General features: G+C 34.7%; 1 protein-coding gene and 1 long non-coding RNA gene across 3 annotated transcripts; one reads left to right on the forward strand and one right to left on the reverse strand.

Moving 5' to 3' along the window:
* Positions 1 to 742: 742 nt before the first annotated feature.
* ATP6V0D2 (ATPase H+ transporting V0 subunit d2) lies at positions 743 to 18205 on the forward strand. The gene is made up of 8 exons (XM_082753443.1): positions 743 to 988; positions 6625 to 6796; positions 8618 to 8796; positions 10616 to 10695; positions 12539 to 12616; positions 15631 to 15807; positions 17163 to 17240; positions 17795 to 18205. The coding sequence occupies exons 1-8, from the start codon at positions 859 to 861 to the stop codon at positions 17954 to 17956; spliced, it is 1056 nt and encodes a 351-aa protein (XP_082609569.1). The 5' UTR covers positions 743 to 858; the 3' UTR covers positions 17957 to 18205.
* LOC309874824 lies at positions 15724 to 19347 on the reverse strand. Of its 2 annotated transcripts, XR_014316920.1 has the most exons (4): positions 18886 to 19347; positions 18509 to 18621; positions 16404 to 16462; positions 15724 to 15823 (listed from the first exon to the last, which is right to left on the reverse strand). It is a non-coding gene; the product is annotated as an uncharacterized lncRNA (long non-coding RNA). The 2 variants fall into 2 exon arrangements; XR_014316921.1 differs by having other exon boundaries at positions 18509 to 19347.
* Between the last annotated feature and the right edge of the window lie 1777 nt (positions 19348 to 21124).

Genomic DNA, 21124 nt, shown 5'->3' on the forward strand with positions numbered 1-21124 from the left:
AATTTGCATTACAGAAATCAAGATTCTTATTTTTCCAATCTTTAATTTGTAAGAGGAAAAAATATGAGTTATTTCCACATCTTGGTGAATATAACCAGACTATTTTGACTTGATCTTTGACAAATTATGGTTTTGAGATAAATTCTGGATATCCACTTTAAATGTTAATGTTAATGTTTAAGGTTAATGAAAATTGAACCTTTCAAAGATCTTTCACTTATCTAGCACCTATGGGCATGATCTAATGTTCACAGTAATTATTATAAGACTCTTATAATTTATATACATATTTCTCAGTAGTGATGGGCAGTAGAAAATTTGGGGTAATCAGAAATAAAAAGTCATACACAGACACTTAAAAAGCATTTAAATTACATTAATAGTTTATGAGATTCTTTTTCTGTGGTCTACTGCAGTTAACCATTTTAGTGTGGAAATATTTATTCAATATATATTCACAGATAACTTTCTGTTTGTTTCATATTTAAGAAATATGAAAATGCTATCAAGCTTTTTAATAAGCTTTTTATTTTCCAGTCAGTACAGAGCAGTTTTGCAATCAAAGGTTAAATCTCATGCTCCCTTTTTGGCTTCTCTTTCAACAATAATAGATTCATTTTCTGGCTCTGACAGGAGGGAGTTGGATTTGCTGGCTGGCTGTTGTGTAAGCATCAACTATACTGGAACTATATATACTTGGAGCAAGAAACAGGAAGAAACTAGTTGGTAAAACACAATCATAGGCTGGCAGGAAAACAGTGACTATTTGTCACTCCTTCCAAAGGGGAGGAAAATAATTGGTGGCAAATACTCAGTACCATCAAGAATCCAACAGAAAGCTCAAATCTCCTTTTCTCCATGCCGGGCTACTCAGAGTTTTACTTCAATGTGGACCATGGCTACCTGGAGGGTCTGGTCCGAGGGTTCAAAGCTGGGATCTTGACAAGTGCAGACTATGTCAATTTAGCACAGTGCGAGACACTAGAAGGTAAGTTTGGTGGATTATTTTATTTGGGAAGAAATACTGTTGCTTGGACCTTTGAAGAATGGAAGGTAAAAGACCAAAGTATTGACAGCCTTATCTTAAAAGCCAGATATAACCCTGCTTTCCTTTAAGAACTGTTCTTATATTTAATCTAATAGATTTCCATTGAAATTACCCTAGGATTGTACAGACTGTGATTTGCAAAGCAATCCGGATGATGGTGTTTTCTAGTTTACTGATAAATCTTGGAAATCTCATCCACAGACTTCCTATAGGCATTGGTAATCTCACATATATTAACCATTGTACAGGACTACGAGAGTATGGAATTTTTGTAACATTGCAGCTGGACAAAATACTTTGCAGAATCTTATTAAAAACTTACCATTCAGCACTGAATTTCTCTATAAAAGATATAAGATATAATTTCAATACTTTATTACTTCATGAGTTCTAGGGCAGTCAAGGATATTTTGCTTACCATGAAGAGAAACATATGTCACAAAGGTAGAAAACTGAAATACTCTCAAGCTTAAAAAAAAAAAAAAAAAAGTTTTTTTTTTTTTTTTTTCAAGGTGACTTTGCCACAGTAATAAAAGAACACACAGTAGTTTCCAAAGCAGCTTTCCGTAGCCAAGACTGGTCACAGCCTGATGAAGACAGACTTGTACAAAAAATCATATGACGTACCTTTGGACACTTGGCAAGACAAAAAGGCAACAGAAAAATTCACCTTTCTAAAGGAACATAAAGTTTCTTTCCTTGACCCCAAATAAAAGCTATGATTGTATACTGAAATCTCATCTATAATACAGAGTATATTAGATGTATGTGCAAAAAGAACAGCAAGAATTAATAAGCTCATTCTGTTTTCAGCTGCTTTGTCTATGCAGTGATAGAGCTGAGGAAATGAGAAGTGAAGAATGTGATGACTCCCACATGCATCAGAGTCTTGAGACTGTCTAAACTGTTACAGTATAAGCCTGGGAAGGTTGCACACATTAATCTTGCGGATTAAAAGAACTGCATTTAAATAGGCAGATGTAGGTATTTAGCTGTCAGCTGGAAAAAAATCCTCTCATAGTTAAAGAAGAGATTTTTCAGTACAGTCAATGGGACTAGACTGAACTAGTTGAACTGACCAAGTGCATGTGCCTACTCTAGTTGATAAACTGGAGACCTACATGAGCTCTTCATTTCATACAGTGTCAGTTTGGACACACAGAACACATGTAAACACTTACTTACTCTGAGAACTGAAATCTATTCTTTATGTCAGCTAGACAAAACCAGCAGTATATGATCTATGAAAATTAAGGACTCTACAGATGTTGCATTTAACTGCTTAAATTGAACAGTCCTGCTCCATGAGTTTACACATGGTTTAGGAAAAGCTAATAGAGCTTCAAACATCTATAAAGGACAGCAAAGACAGAATGATAGAATCATTAAATCTTGTTCTTCATTTTTCTCTGCAGAGGAACCCTGGAGATGATGTCACCAAAGGTTCCATGAGGAAAAAAAAATAAAATCCTGGCTATTTCTGAATAAGATAAAAAACAGACAAGTTTAAATACTTTTTAAAAACATACAAGGAAATAATATTTTCCTCACCCTTTCCAAAAGAATTCTTGTTCCTGTTCAAGAGACATGGGTAAAATGGTTAACCATGTCTGGAGAATGGTTAAAAATTATTTAAATTTTTAGTGATTTTTACAAGAAAGATATTTACAACCAGGGAGTAGTTTTCAAATATTACTGAGATATATGAACCTTTATTAAGTGTGTGCCCTGTTCCTTATGGGAAGATCACAACAGAGAGGTGACATCATTTCTTAAGTAAGATTTACAGTAGAAAGAACAGCAACTTTTTTACTTTTGAACTTTCTTCTTTCTAATATTCATTCAATTTTAGAATGTAAATGCATTTCAGCTACAGAAAGAACAGTCTTCATCAAGCTGCCTACAAGAATATCTTCAGCACCCACTATCACTTCCTTTTTCTTTCCTAATCAGCTTCAGAACATCACCATCTCCATTGTACCATTTTTCTACTTGTAGAAAAAGTGTTTTTGTTGTTGTTGTTGTTGTTGTTGTTGTTTTAAATCAGGTTGCCATCACTTATCTACCAAGCATACTACTGAGAAATATTGGATTTGTCCATGGGGTTAATTATACAAATCTCTGTGCAAATAAATGATGCTGTAGTACTGAAGTTGAATTACAAGCATACAGTACACCAAAAGCAGACCCTTACCTCTAAATTAGGAAATGGACTTGGATCCAGCATATGCATTTGTGCTGTAGTACTACTTTGCTTGTCCTATAATGCCTTCAATTCATGTATTCACATTCAAAGGTAATAAATTTACACCACTGTGCATTCTGTGGCATTGTACCAGACCACAAAAAGTGGAGTAAGTTAAAAATATTATAAATATGTTAAAACCAACAAGCAGTAACAAAATCAAAACCACCCCAAGTAACCCATAAATAGAATCAAAAAGGTCTTTTAATTTCAAAGTGGTTTTGATATCTCTGGAGGAGAACCCATAATGCCAGTACAGAAGAACCACAAGTAGAAAACATGGGTTAGAGCTTTACATCTGCTTGGCAATAACAGGGTACATAGAAAAGTGAAAAGGAAAGTTAAAAAGGAGGTTGCTAAGTGGCTTAAGTTAGCATTGTGTCCTTTCAATTCAGGGCCACACAGAGAGAAGTGCCCTTCAGCTGAATTTAGACATCCTTTGGGGCCTGTATGAATTATTATCATTTTCATGGAGCTACCTTGTGGTCCACAACACTGGCTGGAACCTCTGCAACATGGCATGCTACCAGTCTGGCTCTACAGCATCATCTGTCTTGGGGGAATGGGATCCCCAGAGCAACAGCGCTGGCACTGAAGCAGAGTATGTGAGGTTTTACATTCAGTGCTTTGTTCTTTCCTTGATTCCTTGCCTGATGGAAAGAGTGCTGCTCTCTAGAAGGGAAGCAAAGTCACAGAAGGATAAGCAGTCCAGCTCTGCTCCCACCAATGAAATAAATTCACAACTTGCCCATGCAGGGACACCAGCATGCAGCAGCTGAAAAAACATTAAATGAAAAGTGATGGTAGCTGGCTATTAAAGTGAGGAGTCAGACAAGACTCCATGTGCTTGATGCTTAGAGACCAGACTAATGCTTGGTTCAACCTCTTCCAGTACTCTTTCTTCATGTTTTAAACACACTCATCTTAAACTAGCCTCTCCCTGCCATGGTGTGAACTCTGATTGTGATTATCCTGATTTGTATTATTGGAGCTTGTTAATTATTATTTTCTCAATTGTTCTGGCATCAGGTTGACTACTGGTTTTTACATACATTGTGCATGCTGGAATTTATTAAATTGGGTAGAAGAAATATTTCTCTAAAATAGGCCATGGAAGTGACAGGGTCATTCATCCAATATTCCTGGACATAGTATTTCTTCCATGATTTTGAGAGCCAGGTAGGACTATATCATGTGTTATGGCTAATATTTTTTATACCTTGTGATTTGGTGTAGATTCTAAAACTACTCAGACAATAAAAGAACCAAGGCAGACAATCACAGTCTTGTCAGAGACATCCTACCCACAGTAGGTTGGTTTTGGTTTCTGTTCATCACATTATACTAAACATATTTCAGAATGGTCAATACTTAGGGTTGATATTTGGGTTTTGCTGTCTGCTTTAGGTACTAAGCTCCTGGAAACCTGTGTCCAGAATGCATTTACAGAGTGTGACTCAAGCTAGGTATCTGGTTCATTTGGAAAGGATTTGAGGAAAGCTAGATTTTGGCTCTCTGCATGTAATGAGGTAGTGTATTGTAATCACACCATACACCGAGTATTTTTACCTTCTTTGCAGTAAAGAGAAAGTAAAAATTATCAGTTTGCAGAGGAAATTTAGCTCTTATATGAAAATATTTTTGTATTGTTTTTTGTTTTGTTTTTAAGTCAGTCTTAAATATTTAGATAAACTTCTGTCATAATTCTGTATTTTTGTTTCTCTCCTTCACCTTTCTTATCTCTCTCTTGAATTAAGTAATTTTCATTTTTTCATATTTGGATTCTTTTTCTTCTTCCTGGATAGAAACCTGTACTGAAACTGTGACTATTTCCTAGTATATGACTCTGATGACTGAAAAAACAACTCTCCAGTGCTCTCTTTCATTAACAGTTCTGTGATGACCTATATTATTTTAAGAATCAATTAGTTTAAACTGACAGCATGACTTCAGTCTCATGCAGGAAAATCTAAAGAAATGCTACCAGTTCTAGAGTGCTACCTGAGCAAGACTGTCCTATCCAAAACAGTGCATTGATGTAGTCACTGGAATGAGCTAGTGCCAGTAAAACTCATGTAAAAAACTCTACAGGCTATCTATCTCGTAGTATTAGTGCTAGACTTAGGAGTCAGAATTGCAATGCACTAGTTCTTTTGCATTGTCTCAGTGTAGGCATACTAAGAAAATATGCATGTGAAGAGTTAGGAAAGAGTAGCTACTCTACTGATAAATGCACACCTTGCTAATGCATATTAAATTCTCTTGTAGACACACCCTTAATTCAGTCGGTGGGAGTGTTGCTATTCATTTCCCTAAATATCACTTCAGTTTTTGTATGGAAATCTAATAATTATAAATGCTAAAGCCTTATAACATTATCTCAATCTATAATTTATGGTACTTTTAATAAAGCATTTGAACATAATTACACAATATAGCAGGGCCTTTTCTAAAAGGAAGTGTTAAACTGCTTTGAACACTAAGAACTGATTCAAATCAGTTTTGCTTCATGGTGGAAAATAGCTAACAGAGGAAACTTATCAAATTAATTCTTTGATATTATAAAAGATTCTTTCAACTTTGCTGCCTAATCAACCCATTTTCTCCAATTACCATGGTGGGAACACTGGCAGAATGTCACGATAACCCAAGTTTCTGGAACAGCTTCTTAGGATCTGTTAATAGCAGCCATAAATCAGGCAAAGCCAAAACAGAAATGCTAAGGGAGGGTAACTGTGCCCTTTCAAGCACTCTCCTGCAGACCTCATTTGGAGACCAGAGTCTGAGCCAGGCAAGATGTGTTCTCTCATTTTCTTCAGGCAGCTTGATTACATGAGATTATAGTCTTACATGAGATTTAAACGTTTCACATGAAAATTGAAGATCTTAACAAAGTTACAGGATGATTCTTTTTGATACATAACAGTCTACTGTATCACAGGAGACAAAACTGACACATTATAATGATTCAGTACTGGTGCCCTGAATAAATCTGTGAAATCAAAACATTGAGCTGGGAAGGGGTGAGGGACAGCAGTAATTAACACTGTGCTTGTTGTGACTGTAAATTAAATTTACGAGTAAAACTTATGGCAGAGGTGTAAACTACTTCTGGTTTCTTGTAGCAATGAGTCTTACTCAGAGAAGGCAGTATAAATTTGCAGTAATTATGCATTTACTCTGTATCATCTATGGTAAAATCTTATGTATGATCAGACCCTTCATATGAAAATATAATATTACAAAGGAACATTTTAAATATTGTTTGATTTGATTTGTAGACAATATAATGGCAGTTTATTTTCACGATCTTCCTTGAATCTAATTTCAGATCTAAAGTTACATCTACAGACTACAGACTATGGCAACTTCTTGGCTAATGAACCTGGCCCTCTCACTATTTCCACCATTGATGATAAACTGAAAACAAAGCTACTCACAGAATTTCATTACTTTAGAAACCATGCTTTTGAACCACTTGCAACTTTTCTGAATTTTATCACGTAAGTAATATTACCACATTGCTTAAATTATGTACTCAAAGCAAAAGCACAGCTTCGGGTTAAAACAATGTAAATACATCTTAGTGGAATTTACATTAAATTTCAAAAACAGTGAAATTACTTTGATACTGTAATATTTACATACTTTATTTGCTAATATCTATTCTGAAATAATTGTTGTCTTCACAACCACTTATTTTAAAGAACACAAGAAAAGAAGATTTTTACTGCACACGTGGCCTAGAGTAGTGGGGGAGACTGAAAAAAAACTATTATTATTTTCAAATGTCATTTAAATCAGAGAACTTGCAAAAATAAGTTTGTGGGGGTGACTCATGAAAGATGTACAATTTCATGATATCCAGTGATTTAATTCCTAGGCATGTGGCAAATTCTAGATTTTGTTTAAAGACTACACGTCATATACCCACCATACTTTTTATACCATTTGAACATTAAAACCAGAACAACCTTATATTGTATATAGCAAGATACTTAGATCCAAGTGGCTTTGTTTAAAAGCACAAGTGCTGTTTGATGTCAGATTAAGGGAAAGTTCTGATCTCTATGCAGTTATAAACAGACAAAACTTGTAAATAAATGACTTAATGTTAAGGAAAGAATGGGGTTCTGCTTTATAACAGTATAACAACACGGATTAGAGAAATGTCACTAGAATATTTTACTTAACTGTTTATTCCCCTTGGTCTTTTTAATGTATTCTCACAAGACTGTTCATCTTACTTTCAAGGAATATTTTTATCATAACAGTATCTTTTTTGTTGTTGTTGTTCAAGTGTGACTAATCAGTTTTAGGTTGTTATGTCAACAGGATCTTAGAGACTGCCCTGGGACAGACTGCTATAACCTATTGGTATACAATGTTTGGGTTTTGCTTCAGAGAAATGAAAGTGAAAATATGAAAATTATGGCAGCTCTTTTCTTATACTTAATGACATGCGTATGTACACGTGTGCATACATTCTAAATGCTGTTGTTTTGTGATAACAGAGACATTAGTTTAAGATATTTAACAAAACTATTGCATCACTGAACTATGTATCACCAGATCCTTAAACTCCATCACAGATTGTGTGTGAGATCGTATTATTCTCTGTATGTTGCTAGCTGTGTTTTGAACCTACAGCACAAGCTGAAGACTAGCATCCTTGTTATAAGCATCCCAAGGGAATAGCTTTCACATTTCCATTTCTGAGTCACTGATGAAACTCTTACCAGTCTCCAACAGCAAAACTAGTAAGAAGCTACTAGTAGAAACTTCTACTGAAAACTTTTAGCAATAAATAAGAAATCTGTGAGACTTTGTTCATAGTTTCCTCCTCAGATGATGTTTAAAGCTGAGTGAGAAGAAAGCCTAAGACTGGTCCATCTGCAGTTTTAGTGCCTAGATTCCTGTGCATTTCTCCCCATCTGGATGTGATATAGCAAAATCCCAAACTAGAGAAGCTATTAGCTCAGGTGATTTACTTTTCCGTAGCATGCATTGTCAAACCTACATTTCACAGCTGCTAAGCTTATCATGTTTCAGTTTTCCCTTCTTTAAAAGTGTCTCTTTTGCAAACCATTCATCATGTGATTTAAAACAAAAACTGTGTTGCCTACTTGCAATTTTAAAACTTCTGTTTGTTTTTGATAAATGAGACATTGATAAAGAGTGAATATAAATACCTGCAAATACTGTGGTCATTTCTGACTTCAGTGCTTTTACTAATTTTCAAAAATCTTGCTTTTGTATTTTTTTCAAACCAAAATTCATCATAAAACCAATGTTAATTTATTTTATTTTTATTTCAAATACAGATACAGCTACATGATTGACAATGTAATTCTTTTAATAACTGGCACATTACATCAGCGACCCATAGCTGAACTGGTTCCCAAGTGCCATCCACTGGGGAGTTTTGAGCAAATGGAAGCAGTCAGCATTGCCTCAAACCCCACAGAGCTCTTCAATGCAATTTTGGTTGACACACCATTAGGTAGGAATACCAAATTACTTCTTATTTGCTTCTTGAAACTACTAATTTTGTATACTTGAGAACATCTGAGATCAAGTAGCATGTTTTCCACTGGATATGCTGTGCTTTTGTAACAAAAAATGTGTAAATAATTGGCTGATGTAACTGGATCAAGCACTTCTGAAGTGGTGTTCAGCACTTTTTCTGGTAACATTTATTAACAGCGTCTATATCAGCCCTGATAGCAGACACAAAGAAAACACACTACTCTAGAAGAGTAATGGATATCTTTTATACTCAAAGTAGCCATTGATTTAGAGCATCTAGATTTTTATTTCAACACCTGCATCTATAATTAAAAAAATCAAGATAAAATCTTGCCTATCCCTCACTAAGGATCAAGAAACAGACAGTTACTAATAAATATTAGATGTTGTGGTATAACCTAGAATCTCTCTCCTGAGGATTTGGGCATTATTCAAGCACACAGATAATCCCATCCTGAAGGACTAATTCTAAAGGCAAAATAGAGCCGGAGCTGGGAACTTCACATTCTGAAAGTGAGATGAAATTCTCCTCAATGTGCTGCAGTAGCCAACACAAACAAAAAAATACCAAGTTGTGGGGCTTTGTTGGGAAGGGTACAGAGAATAAGATGTATCTGAATAGATTTGACCACCTATGGAAGCACTGAAGGTATGGCAGGTTCGTGGTTTGGCTCCAGGCAGAAGCCTGACTCCCACTCAGCTGCTTGCTCTCTCTCTGCCTCCATTGGGAGGGGGAAAAAATGGACAAAAAAGGGAACTTGTGGGCTGAAATAGAGACAGAGATCACTTACCAGTTGGTGTTGCAGATAAAACAGACTCAACTTGTTGAAAATTAATTTATTGCCAATTAATACATATATATATGTTTAATTACTGAACATTATCAATTATTATTATTATCAAAGATTGTTATTATAGTTATTTATTATGTTTAATACTAAGTATTACCAGATTTTTAAGAAAACAACAAAAATTCACAGGCAATCAGATACTCAAGGAAACTATCAGGGCTATGCCCCTTTGTGTCTTTCATCTCCCAACTGGATGCTGGGAGAGTAAGCCAGGCCTGCACACTCTCCCGAAATACTATCTCATGTTGCCACTGTCTCAGACAATATTCTCTCTAATGCAGCACTGGCCTGCCCCACTGACAAAGTTCATTAACAGTGACGGATTGGCATACTTTTGCAAATTATTTTATATATTATTTTAAAGTGGCCCAGCCACATAAATGAACTTCATCCCCCACCTGCCTTTTCAAAAGTTTGCTTTTTAGCCAGTTCTGCAGAGGACCTGGAAGTACAGATGGTCAGGATCAAAGCTTGTGCCCCTTTCTAGTTGCATCCTGTTACCTTTCTCCCACTGACAAACATAACCAAAAAGGAAGAGGTAAACTAGGAAAGAGGATTCTCCTTAACAATGGAAGAACACCTGTGTGATTTAGGACAAAAATTATATTTAATGTTCCTCACTGGGAAATCTGCCTAATGACCAAACCATCTACTTCAGAGAAGATTAGGGCTTTCATTAGCATTTCCCATTTGATGGTCTTTGGAGATGTGGACTCTGCTGCACTGATTGATTCTCTTCACAACAGATTCTTATTAAAAAGGAGGGAGTACAAGGATAAGCAGAAAATCAAGAGGATTTCTCTTCTTCTCTGTGTATCACTGCGTCTCGTACAACAGAAACATCATATTCTTGCTCATGCACTGGTATGAATGGCAATAGACAAGAGATGCATATTACCAACAAGTACATTCATACTGCAATATAATAAATTCTTCTTTCAGCTGCTTTCTTTCAAGACTGCTTGTCTGAAAATGACCTGGATGAAATGAACATTGAAATAATGCGCAACAAACTGTACAAGGCAAGTTCTTGCAACATAACAATAATACTTGGGGTTTTAAAAGCATTTTAGAAAAGGAGGTCAGCATCATTAACCCTTTTTTATGGATAGGGAAACAGAAGCATGGAGAGACAAAGCAAGCTGTCTAAGGTCACCTGGATGATAAGTCCAGGAATCAAATCCAGCTCCTCTGATTTCTACTCCAGTGTCTGAAGAGATTTCAAATTTTAGGTCTGCATCCAAAATCTAATTTAATATCTCATTAATAAAAAAGCTTTAGGTGTCAGGCTAATATCCAGATCCATTTGTTTGTGAATAACTCTTTTATCCACCAAGTGCCACAGAACTGTTATCTCCTAAATAATCCTAGGCAGGCTTTTGGCTAACATTTATTTTTATTCATAAAAGGTAAATGTAATTTGAAAAAGGTCTAATTTCTTTGAGTCTAGATGGCATTTTTTAAATTAATGTTTTTGCTTAATTTTCATTCTTTTTTTTTTTTTTTTAATTATATTTTGCATTGCTATGATACACTAATGTAAGGATATTCATCTAATATGTGCCTTGTGTTTTCAATATACTTTACAAATATTAGCACACAGGTCAATACTTTTATGGTGGTGTCTTTAAAGGCTATAGATATTTCATCCTGTTAATGGTTTCTCCCAGCATATTCTCTGCAGATTCTTCGGCATCTTTCACAGTGGATGCCCCAGACTGCAGGAAGTATTCTTAAAGTGATCCGATTGCATTAAGGGAAAAGAAAAAAAAATCTTCCATTAGAAATGATATTTTTTAATTCCCAATATGATATTTAATTCTTAAATACTCTGCTAATTCTTATTATTCTTAACAATATCAGTTACTAATAAACTAGACACTTTCTATTTGATAACATACAGATTTGATTCTTATGTCCTGTATTTGTATTTGTAAATTTGTATTACAACAAACTTACAATTATTAAAACTAATATTTATATTTTTTCTTCTCACACTGCTAAGTGTCAGGAGGATCATTCTGCAAACACTTCTAAATTATTAACATATCCTTTCTCCTCTGCTTCAGCTGTCAATGTGATCAATTATGTTTCAGCTCTATTATCAGAACTATACAGAATCTAACTAAAAATCCCATGCAGCAAATCCCCCTCGAGACATCTCTACTTAAAATTCACTTAATTGCATAGCTACTGACATCTTCCTTCAACAAGATTGGTGGAGTTGTGGCAAATGCATTCAGATAACATAAATGTTCCTTAAGACAGTATTTTGAAGGAGGGGGAGGCAGGGGGAACAACATTTCTGAGATACGTGGGGTCCTTCCTGCTCAGGTGTATTGAAATGGGTGCAAAGGAGGGAGTCTTCAATAGACCAAAGGGTTCTGCAGACCATTATTAGAGAAACTTAGTCCACTGTTCTGTCCTAATCCAGGGTTTTGAAGGGTAGAGCAGTAGGGATTAGTTTGTGTATCCTCATAGTGCTGGCCAAACAGCCGTGGCATATACCCAAATCCCCTCTTCCACACTCCAACTCCACACGCAGAGTTGCCTTCAGCCATCTGCTTATTATGCAGTGGAAGCTCAATGGAGCTAAAGAAGTTCATTCTTTATGAATGCAAAAGAGAGCAAAGAAAGCATAATATTTGTTCTGTAACATCTTTTAAAAACATTTAAATATATATTGTAAGAACATGGTATTTGCATTTTACTATTCAATCCAGCAAAGTAATTAAGCACATAAATGAATTTAAATTCGTAGGTAGAATTATCAAAGTTAATGGAAGTATTTAAAAACGAGATTCACGACTATGTGGTCAACTTTTTAAGTAGCATTTAAAATATTTCTCTTCTTCTCTTTTGTAGTCTTATCTTGAGGCGTTCTATAAGTTTTGTGAAAAACAAGGAGGTACTACAGCAGAAATAATGAGACCCATTCTTGAGGTAAGAAAAAATTCACTCATTGTACATGAAAGTACTCCAAAATGCTTTTATAATTAAGTGACTTTGCTTTTCCTGTTTCTTCTCTCTCCGCTTGCAGTTATTTGTCAGATGTTTGAATAATTTTGCTGAGAGGTACTGAATTCTGTATTCTAGAATGAGTTTTACCTCCTGACTTGAGAAACAGGTAGTCCAGGGAGGAGTTAGCCTCAGTTAATATTTTTCTATAACAGAACAAAAAAAAAAAAAAAAAGGTTCACTGATCTTACACTGTTGCCCCTTAACATATTTCTGTATTATATAGAGAGAATAAAGGGAGCTCTTACATCTCCTAGAGCAAAATTAAATTTGGTATAGCTACATTCTGGCATTACTGTATATGAATGAATCATTATTTTTTAAACTTCATGGCACCATCATGTTTATTTACTCTTCTATTAAAATTAATGGTTGAAGTTATAATTGAGTGGCATTCAGAAAAGTCCAACTTTTCAGGATTTTTGTCTCAACTCAGAAAAGTTAAGAACTTATTTTTTCCATGGTATACAACATTCCTACCACACTCATAAAATTGAGTTCTCAGTATTCAGCTCTTTTTTTTTTTTTCCTAGATCATTTCATTCCGGGAGGAAATGATCCTAATGATCCTTTTTTTTTTTCTTTCTTTCTTTTTTTTTTTTTCTTTCTTTTTTTTTTTTTTCTGGGTAAGCAAAACTTGTACTCTGCAAACTGACTGAACAAAATTCACTGAGCTTTTATGAACTCATGCTAAAAGTCTACATTATAGGAGAGAGATACGAATGAGCCTAAATTATATTTTATGAAATAACATACTAATAGGACAATGCTATTTAATGTTTTATTTTACCAGTTCATAATGTTATGGTTACTTTCTAAAGAAAATATCCTTAATCAAGTTGAATTGTCCAGAAATTAAATATTTTGTTTATTCCTTTCTGAAAAACAAAAATCAAGAGATTGGTTGGCAGAGGTAAAGACATTTCTCAGTGATTCAGATTTTGCAGAAAGTTCATTTTTAGTTTGACATTCATGCTGAGAGATTACTAACTAGCATTGGGTTAAGCATATTGTAAAACTCTGTTTATACTAGTGCTAACAGTTTGGTCCATTATAAGTTCTTTTAAAATCCCTGTCTAATGTCAGCAAACTTTTCTCTAAATTTCCTTTTCTACTTTAATAATGTGAAGGTAGATTGTTGAGTTTACAAAAAAGCCAAAAATTAGTTATTCAAAAGAATACCTTTTATTTATTCTGCCAAAATGAGTTTTCTATTTTAAAATCCCCAAATCCTTGACCATCACATTGCCAACCTACCACATTAAAAGTACTGGTGATCTCTCTTTGGACAACAAATGTTGCATGTTTAACCCTGAATCTGACAAGAAATTGCACAGCAGCTAGTGCTGGGCATGTTATTGCCTTGCTAATATTCAGGTAGCAGACACAGAGCTTCAGTTTTCCCTAAGGAAACCAAAACAATTAGCAAATGGTCATCCTGTGACTCCACCCTCACCTGCAGCAATGAAGTGGCCCAAGTCACTGAATAACTAACTGCCTCCTGACATTACCCTCAGTGGAGAATCTTGTGTGCCAATAATTTGATGAGTTGAGAGGTCTGGCTGGATAGGACCGATTCTGCAATCTTTCTCAAGCTGGGAACCACCCCAGGATTAGGCCCCATACCTGGTAGCATTAGTTGCAATTGCCTCTGAGCATGTTTTTCCAACAAAATATTACAAAACTACCAGCTAAATTCTACATGGCTTTAATAGGTTAAAAAAGCAAAGCATTCATCCTTCCAAAACAGTTTCACTAGGGCTGATACGCCTGTTCGTATTAATAAGGCAAGTGAAATTTGGCCCTGTTACTCATTAGCTAGAAATCTTTTCAAGCACACTTATTTTCTTCTCATTATTTCTGTATTGTTTATTCATTTTCCTTACTCTGAAGTCAGTGCCAAAGGGCAGCTGGGTACCTGTTACAAAGTGTTCCAGTACCTAGGAGTAGGACTTATGTGCTTCACTGCTAAATTTGTAGAACAGTGTCGCAATGGCATTTGTCAGTCTTTTTCAACAGAAAAGGGTACCTTTGTGCTCAAAACAGTTCAAAAGTTCGCAGCACAGGAAAAGTTGCAAACTGCCTAAAATCTGCACATGCTATATTTTCACTCAGAAATTTTTAGACACTTCTGAGTGGACACTTCCGTGTTCTTAAAAAATGAAGGTAAATAATAATAAAGGGAAGAAAGAAAGTCATAGTCAGTTTAGATCTCAAGAAAAAAGAACAGATTTAAATCAGACAGAATTGGGTAAGATTATTTTTATTTGCCATGTTTTTAATTAATTTTGCAGGGAAAATGTAGATGCTATAGCCTTTTAAAACTGGGAGAAGAAATATAGCCCTTGATTCTATGTATTAAAAAATAACTGTTATTTGAAACATTTGAAAACTTTAACTTGGCAGGTAAACAACCTCCTCCACAGAATTAAATCATTGTTTTAAATATGTGCATTCAGAAACTATATTTTTCAATTTTTTTCATTCAACTTTTACTCTCAGCAGCACTTTGAGGTATCTCAGAACAGTGCTATTGATTCCTGATCCTTTCAATATATTAATATTATTATTTCTAAGACTATTATTTCATAACTTCAAAAGGGTGTGTGAGGAGATGTTTTGTCAACAACTTGTCAGCTGAGCAGGGAAATGAGGAAGTAGCAGTGTTGATATTTTCAGTACAAAATTCACAGAATAAAAGCTGTGCTTGCAAAACACTGTTTGACCTTCTAGTTAAAATTTAACAAGTATTTGCAAACTAGAATTTCCAATTTGTAAAATAAGATGTTTCTAATGCACAGTTTTATTTTTTAAGCCTCCATAGCTTAGCTTACTGAAAATGAAACAAAAACAAAACAAACAAGCAAACAAATAAACAACTGTTATTTTGTACTGAGATCTGTAATAATGCCTGCTTATTCCTTATTTTATGCATTAAGTTTGAGGCAGACAGACGTGCTTTTATCATCACCATTAATTCATTTGGCACTGAGCTGAGTAAAGATGACAGAGAGAAGCTATATCCAACCTGCGGAAAACTGTATCCAGAAGGCTTGCACCTGTTGGCCAATGCAGATGACTACGAGCAAGTGAAGTGTGTTGCAGATTACTATGCGGTGTGTAATCTAATTTCTTAAAACAAACAAAAAAAAGAAAATAAAAATACTTAACATCTCTTGATGTCAACAAAATTGTAACAAAAATTCACATAAGTTGAAAGCATTTTTGAAAGAATAAAGGATTCATCAAAGATACAAATACAAAAGATCCTGCAGAGAAATATATTGAATCAAAGGCCTTTGATATAAAGACAGAGTAACTTATTATCCTAGTGCAATACAAAGTTCTTCTTACAGCAGTGTTTAAATACCACTAAATCACATCATAATAAACAAAACTGTTCTTACTTCATTAACCCTCCCCAAATTGAAGTTCACAGCTGCTGCCTGATTTTGGCACAAAAACATGTCATTTTAAAACAAGAGGATCAAATAATTCATGCCACACATGACTGCAAACCTCATTCATTGCTAGGGTACTGTAAAAATAAAATGTTCTTAAAATTTTTCCCTAAATCACAGATTGAATCCAAGAAGTAGATGACATTATTAATACTGATGCAGCTAGCACTGCTATTAAAGATGAACCAATATAGAACATTTGCTCTGTGAATTAGCTATGGTACTGTGATTACTTTTAATATTTAACCTACCTCAAAGTAGGTACACCAAAAAAATTATGTCCAGTCTACTGATTTCTTCATACCTGTTCCTGTGCACAAGCAGAATGGTAGAAGTACGTTACCATATCAAATGTGGGACAGAGCGAGTATATTCATGTGATGGTGGGACATTTAGATGAATTTGGGAACCATTGTACTAGACCTATATTGCACTGCTACTTTATAGGAAAATCATAACCAACACACGGAGAAGCAAAACACACAGAAAGGTAACACAAGAAAGAAAGTCAAATATGTCTGTGCATACTCCAGAATATTCCAGTTACATATCAGACTGATGGATTACAATATTAATGCAGATAAAGCAAATCTAGCTGACTACTGGAATAAAATGATCACTCGTGAGGATCAGAGTTCAGGGTTTTGGCTCCATTTACAACTCTGGCTCTGATGGATACTATTTGTACAAGAAGTTCAATACTCTATATCCAAAGGAGTGAAAGGTCATGTGTCATTCTGCAGTCAGTCTCTTTCAGTGCCTTCAGAAAATTACTTTAAGCTGTAAGAAATGACAATAAAAACCACAAGAACAAACACCTTTTTTTTTTCCTTCTATTTATTTTTGGTGACTATATGCTTTCAACTTTTGATTTATAGAAAATTGTAATCTATACATGAGTTCCACACAGAAAGATTACTTAATGTAGATTAATTAATAAAGCAAGGTAGTTGTGATGCACAAAATGCAAAAGTTCCTTACTTCTGTTGTGTGATTGTCTATGCTTTCAGGAATACAAGGCTGTGTTTGAGGGTGTAGGGAGTGACGCTGGAGAAAAGACACTGGAAGATGCATTTTTTGAACATGAGGTAAGAGGTTCTAACCATAAAATATAAAAATGAAAGTTAACACCCCCCCCCAAATAACATTTAAAACAATGAGATACTATGCTTTTGCTTCTACTATATTGCATCATTCAGTTTTATATTCAAAAACACAGAATTGCTATGACTGCCAACTTTTCAATGAAATGAAATAGGATTAATCTTTTTTAAATAAAATAAATCCCAGGGCATTTTTTTTTTGAAGAATAGCTATAGAACTGTCAACCCTGATAGCCTGCCTGAACCCCATACCATGTAAAATGCTTAGTGAAATTTCCTTTGAATAGTCTACTGAAGAAGGTATTTCACTGCTGCCCTTTACTTTTTATTTGCCTGTAATGCTGCTGTAGTCTGTTACCAAAACAGATAACCAGAGATGACATTTCAATGATATTTCTTGATTACTTGATTACTTGAGTCTCCTAATCAGTCATGATTGCAAAATTACGTAGAAATCTTCATGATGAAAGCTCCCGTTTAAAAATCCCGCTTGCTTTCTTTAATATATTACCATAATACTTGTTTAATCTTTTCCACAGGTAAAGCTGAATGTGCTTGCATTCAATAACCAGTTTCATTTTGGAGTATTTTATGCCTATGTGAAATTAAAGGAACAAGAATGCAGAAATATCGTATGGATTGCTGAATGTATTTCTCAGAGACACAGAACTAAAATTAACAACTATATTCCAATTTTCTAAATCTGAGAATTTATAACCCTACTGTGCTTGAAAAGAAGTAATATTTCATATAATAGAAGAAAAATGTTATTTTAAAAGTTAACTCTTATGTTTTGAGTTGTATTACTGATTCTCCTTCTATAGTGCAGTGCGACAAAAAAGTAATATAGATATATGTATCAGGAAATAGCAATGGACTCATTCACAGCTTTTGTGCCCATTTTAATTTAAAAGATCAATAAAAAGTCTCTGGAAAGGCCTTATATGCATATTCATTCTTCGTTGTGGAAGTAAGTTTTATACCAAAGAAGTTTGTAAAGCTCTTTAATGCTTAACTTTGAATTAACATTTTTTTCAAAACCACTACTTCTGTCTTACACTTATAGTCTTCTTCATGGCATACAAGATTCTATGAAGGACTTACAACACAAAGAGGGATAAACTTTAGGGTTACTCTGAGAGTCCCCTCAAGGAATTTCAAGAGGGAGCTTCCTGAACCTTCGTAACTGTGAGATGTCTCTGGAGTTAAGTGTAAATAAGTAAGTGGGATGTCATGAACATGTCTTCACTTACTTCTTTACGGTCACTTGAGGTGCACCGTAAGTGTCCAGCAGGTGTCTGATCCACTTCACAGCAATATAATTATCTCCTCCAGCCGCACCAAAGATACCGTCTTCATGTATGCACTAGGAAAGATTATGAAACATGAATGAAAATACCAGCCAAGTCTGTATCAGTTTTACATCAGGCACAAACAACACCAGCTCTGAGCTATTTAGGACCTGGCTAAGATCAGTAACTAAAAATAGAGCAGACAGTTGAAGCCAGATTGTAGTAGGACAAGATTAATTCTGCTGAGGAAAAAGAAAGGATTTTGAAAACCTCATCAACATTCTGCCTTCAGAATCCATTCAAGAAATTTGCCCTCTTGTATTTCACACAGGCTATACCTTGATTTTCTGCATGATTTCTTAGCTTCAGGCTGGACCACAGAAAATCTCCACCTTCAGCTGAGTATGTAATAAAATCCATTTCCTGCTGAGTAAACAGAATATATATATATATATGTTATATATATATATATATATATATGATGTCAACACCTTAGAGTTATGGAAGACATTCAGGCATCATGTTTTTAAGAACTGAGATATATCTCTCCTCGTAACACATACATGCAGACATATATACATATATAAAAAACAGAAAACGTCACCTTTTTTATAGCTAAAACCGCACTGCTTAAACTGTAAATGTAACCAATGGGTTATATCCCAGGACATCCCATATAGATTTAATAAAGAATTTGGAAGATTTTCAATATTTTGCTTTATCATGAATCACTGAGAACTTTAAATAATTACTTTAAAAATACTTTCATTTAGAAATAATTTAGTAGGCATGTAGGAGGATTGCCTAAAACGGAATAATTGTAAAAGAAAATAATAAAATCTTATTTCTATGTTTAGGCTTATTTATTCTTTAAACCTAGTAATCCAGAAGCAAAACAAAACAAAACAAAACACCCTGACCTGTAAGATGTCTGCATTGCAACTGCAATTTCATTTTGGAATGTTCATCTGGAATGTGTATTTCTTAATTTGTATTTCCCATGCTAATCTTTGACCAACATTTTCCAGTTCACACCTATATTGCAAACTATATCATAAACTGCAGGAAAAAAAAAAAGCAAAAAAAAAGCAAGAGGGCTGCATTGTCTCAAATTTGCATTTTCCACATAGTTTAGTAATTGCATAAGAAAAAAAAATAAAATGTTATGAGCAGAAGAACAAAATCAACTGATCTAGGATGCAGAAACTGAATTCTTGCCTTTCAGTGCAGTATTTATAAGAATACTTTTTCTGTACTGATAGATCAAACCTCCCTACTTGAACAAAACAAATCAGCTGGCTTTCTGCCAAGAATTTTCTGAAGTGATTTGAAGGGGAAAGAATCTGCTCTCCACCCTAAATCATTCTGTGCCAGGGAAGATATGCAGCTGCTGTTGCTACAGTCCGTGGACACTGTTAGCTCAGAGAGAAATGAGTAGGAGTTGCAGCTTACACAATTATGTTGTCAGCAGAACTGGTCTTTAAACTATGGAAAAAACAGCATGAGTGTTGATTTTTTATTTTTATTTTTTAAAACCAACTTTCTAGATATTTGCTAAGTAAGCACAGGAAGTAACAGGCATCGTCTGTATTTCGTTTAAGAATAAGCAACAGAGTGGACAGACTAAGAAGGAAATTGGGACTTCAGAGCTACAATTCCTCAAACACCTAGCTTTTTTAACAAATAGTATAATTTAAATTACTTTCTTGTTAACAAATTAGCCTCCACGCTAGTCTATATACATCTATGCACAAAGAAAAATATTATAATATGTAATCTCTAACAATATCTATAGCAGAAGTCCTGATCACAAAATCACTACTACAAGCATAATTAACTTAGTAATGATCTGTCACTTTGTGGAATAGGGGAGTATGAGACAATGAGCTACTTTTCTTGTTCTTCTTTGCATTTCTCAACAGGAACTTGTGTTCCCATGCTTAAATGACTAAACTTACATAGGCAAGTTTGTTCAGTATGATTATCATGACTATGCCCCTTTGCCTATGTCTTCAATGTGAGATGAAGAACAGGACCAGGCTCGAACTTCTGAGCTCTGATAACTGTGAATCTTTCATTCTCTTCATTTGCTGTAGCCCAGGCTTGAATTGCCCACAAACAGCTCAGCATCACTGAACTGTGGATGGACAGGGCTGCAGTGTTTCAAGCACTGCCCACGAACAATCCCTCCTTCCAGAACAAATGATAATTTGCATCCATGCTAGAAAAAGAATATTGTTCACTTATAGAATGAACAAGAGCAGAACATGATCTTAAGACTAAATCTGAACCTACAATCAGTCGACAGTCATAGAGACTCTTATTCTGATTCTATCAGTTCCAACATAACTTTAAGGTAAAAATAAAAAGAATCCAGTACCATACTTGGCCTATTATGAATATTTATTAAAGCTAATATTGTGCAACTTCATTTTCTTTCATATATGACAATATGATGCTTCCTGTTTTTAATAATTATGCCTAAGTAACACAGTATATTTAACTTTTCAACAATTCTACTTAAGATCAAAACAGCAGATCCAAAGTATGTGGATGGAGGGATGGTTGGCCATCATT

This window comes from Aythya marila (genome assembly GCF_965140915.1).
Source record: "Aythya marila genome assembly, chromosome: 2".
Taxonomy (NCBI): Eukaryota; Metazoa; Chordata; class Aves; order Anseriformes; family Anatidae; genus Aythya; species Aythya marila.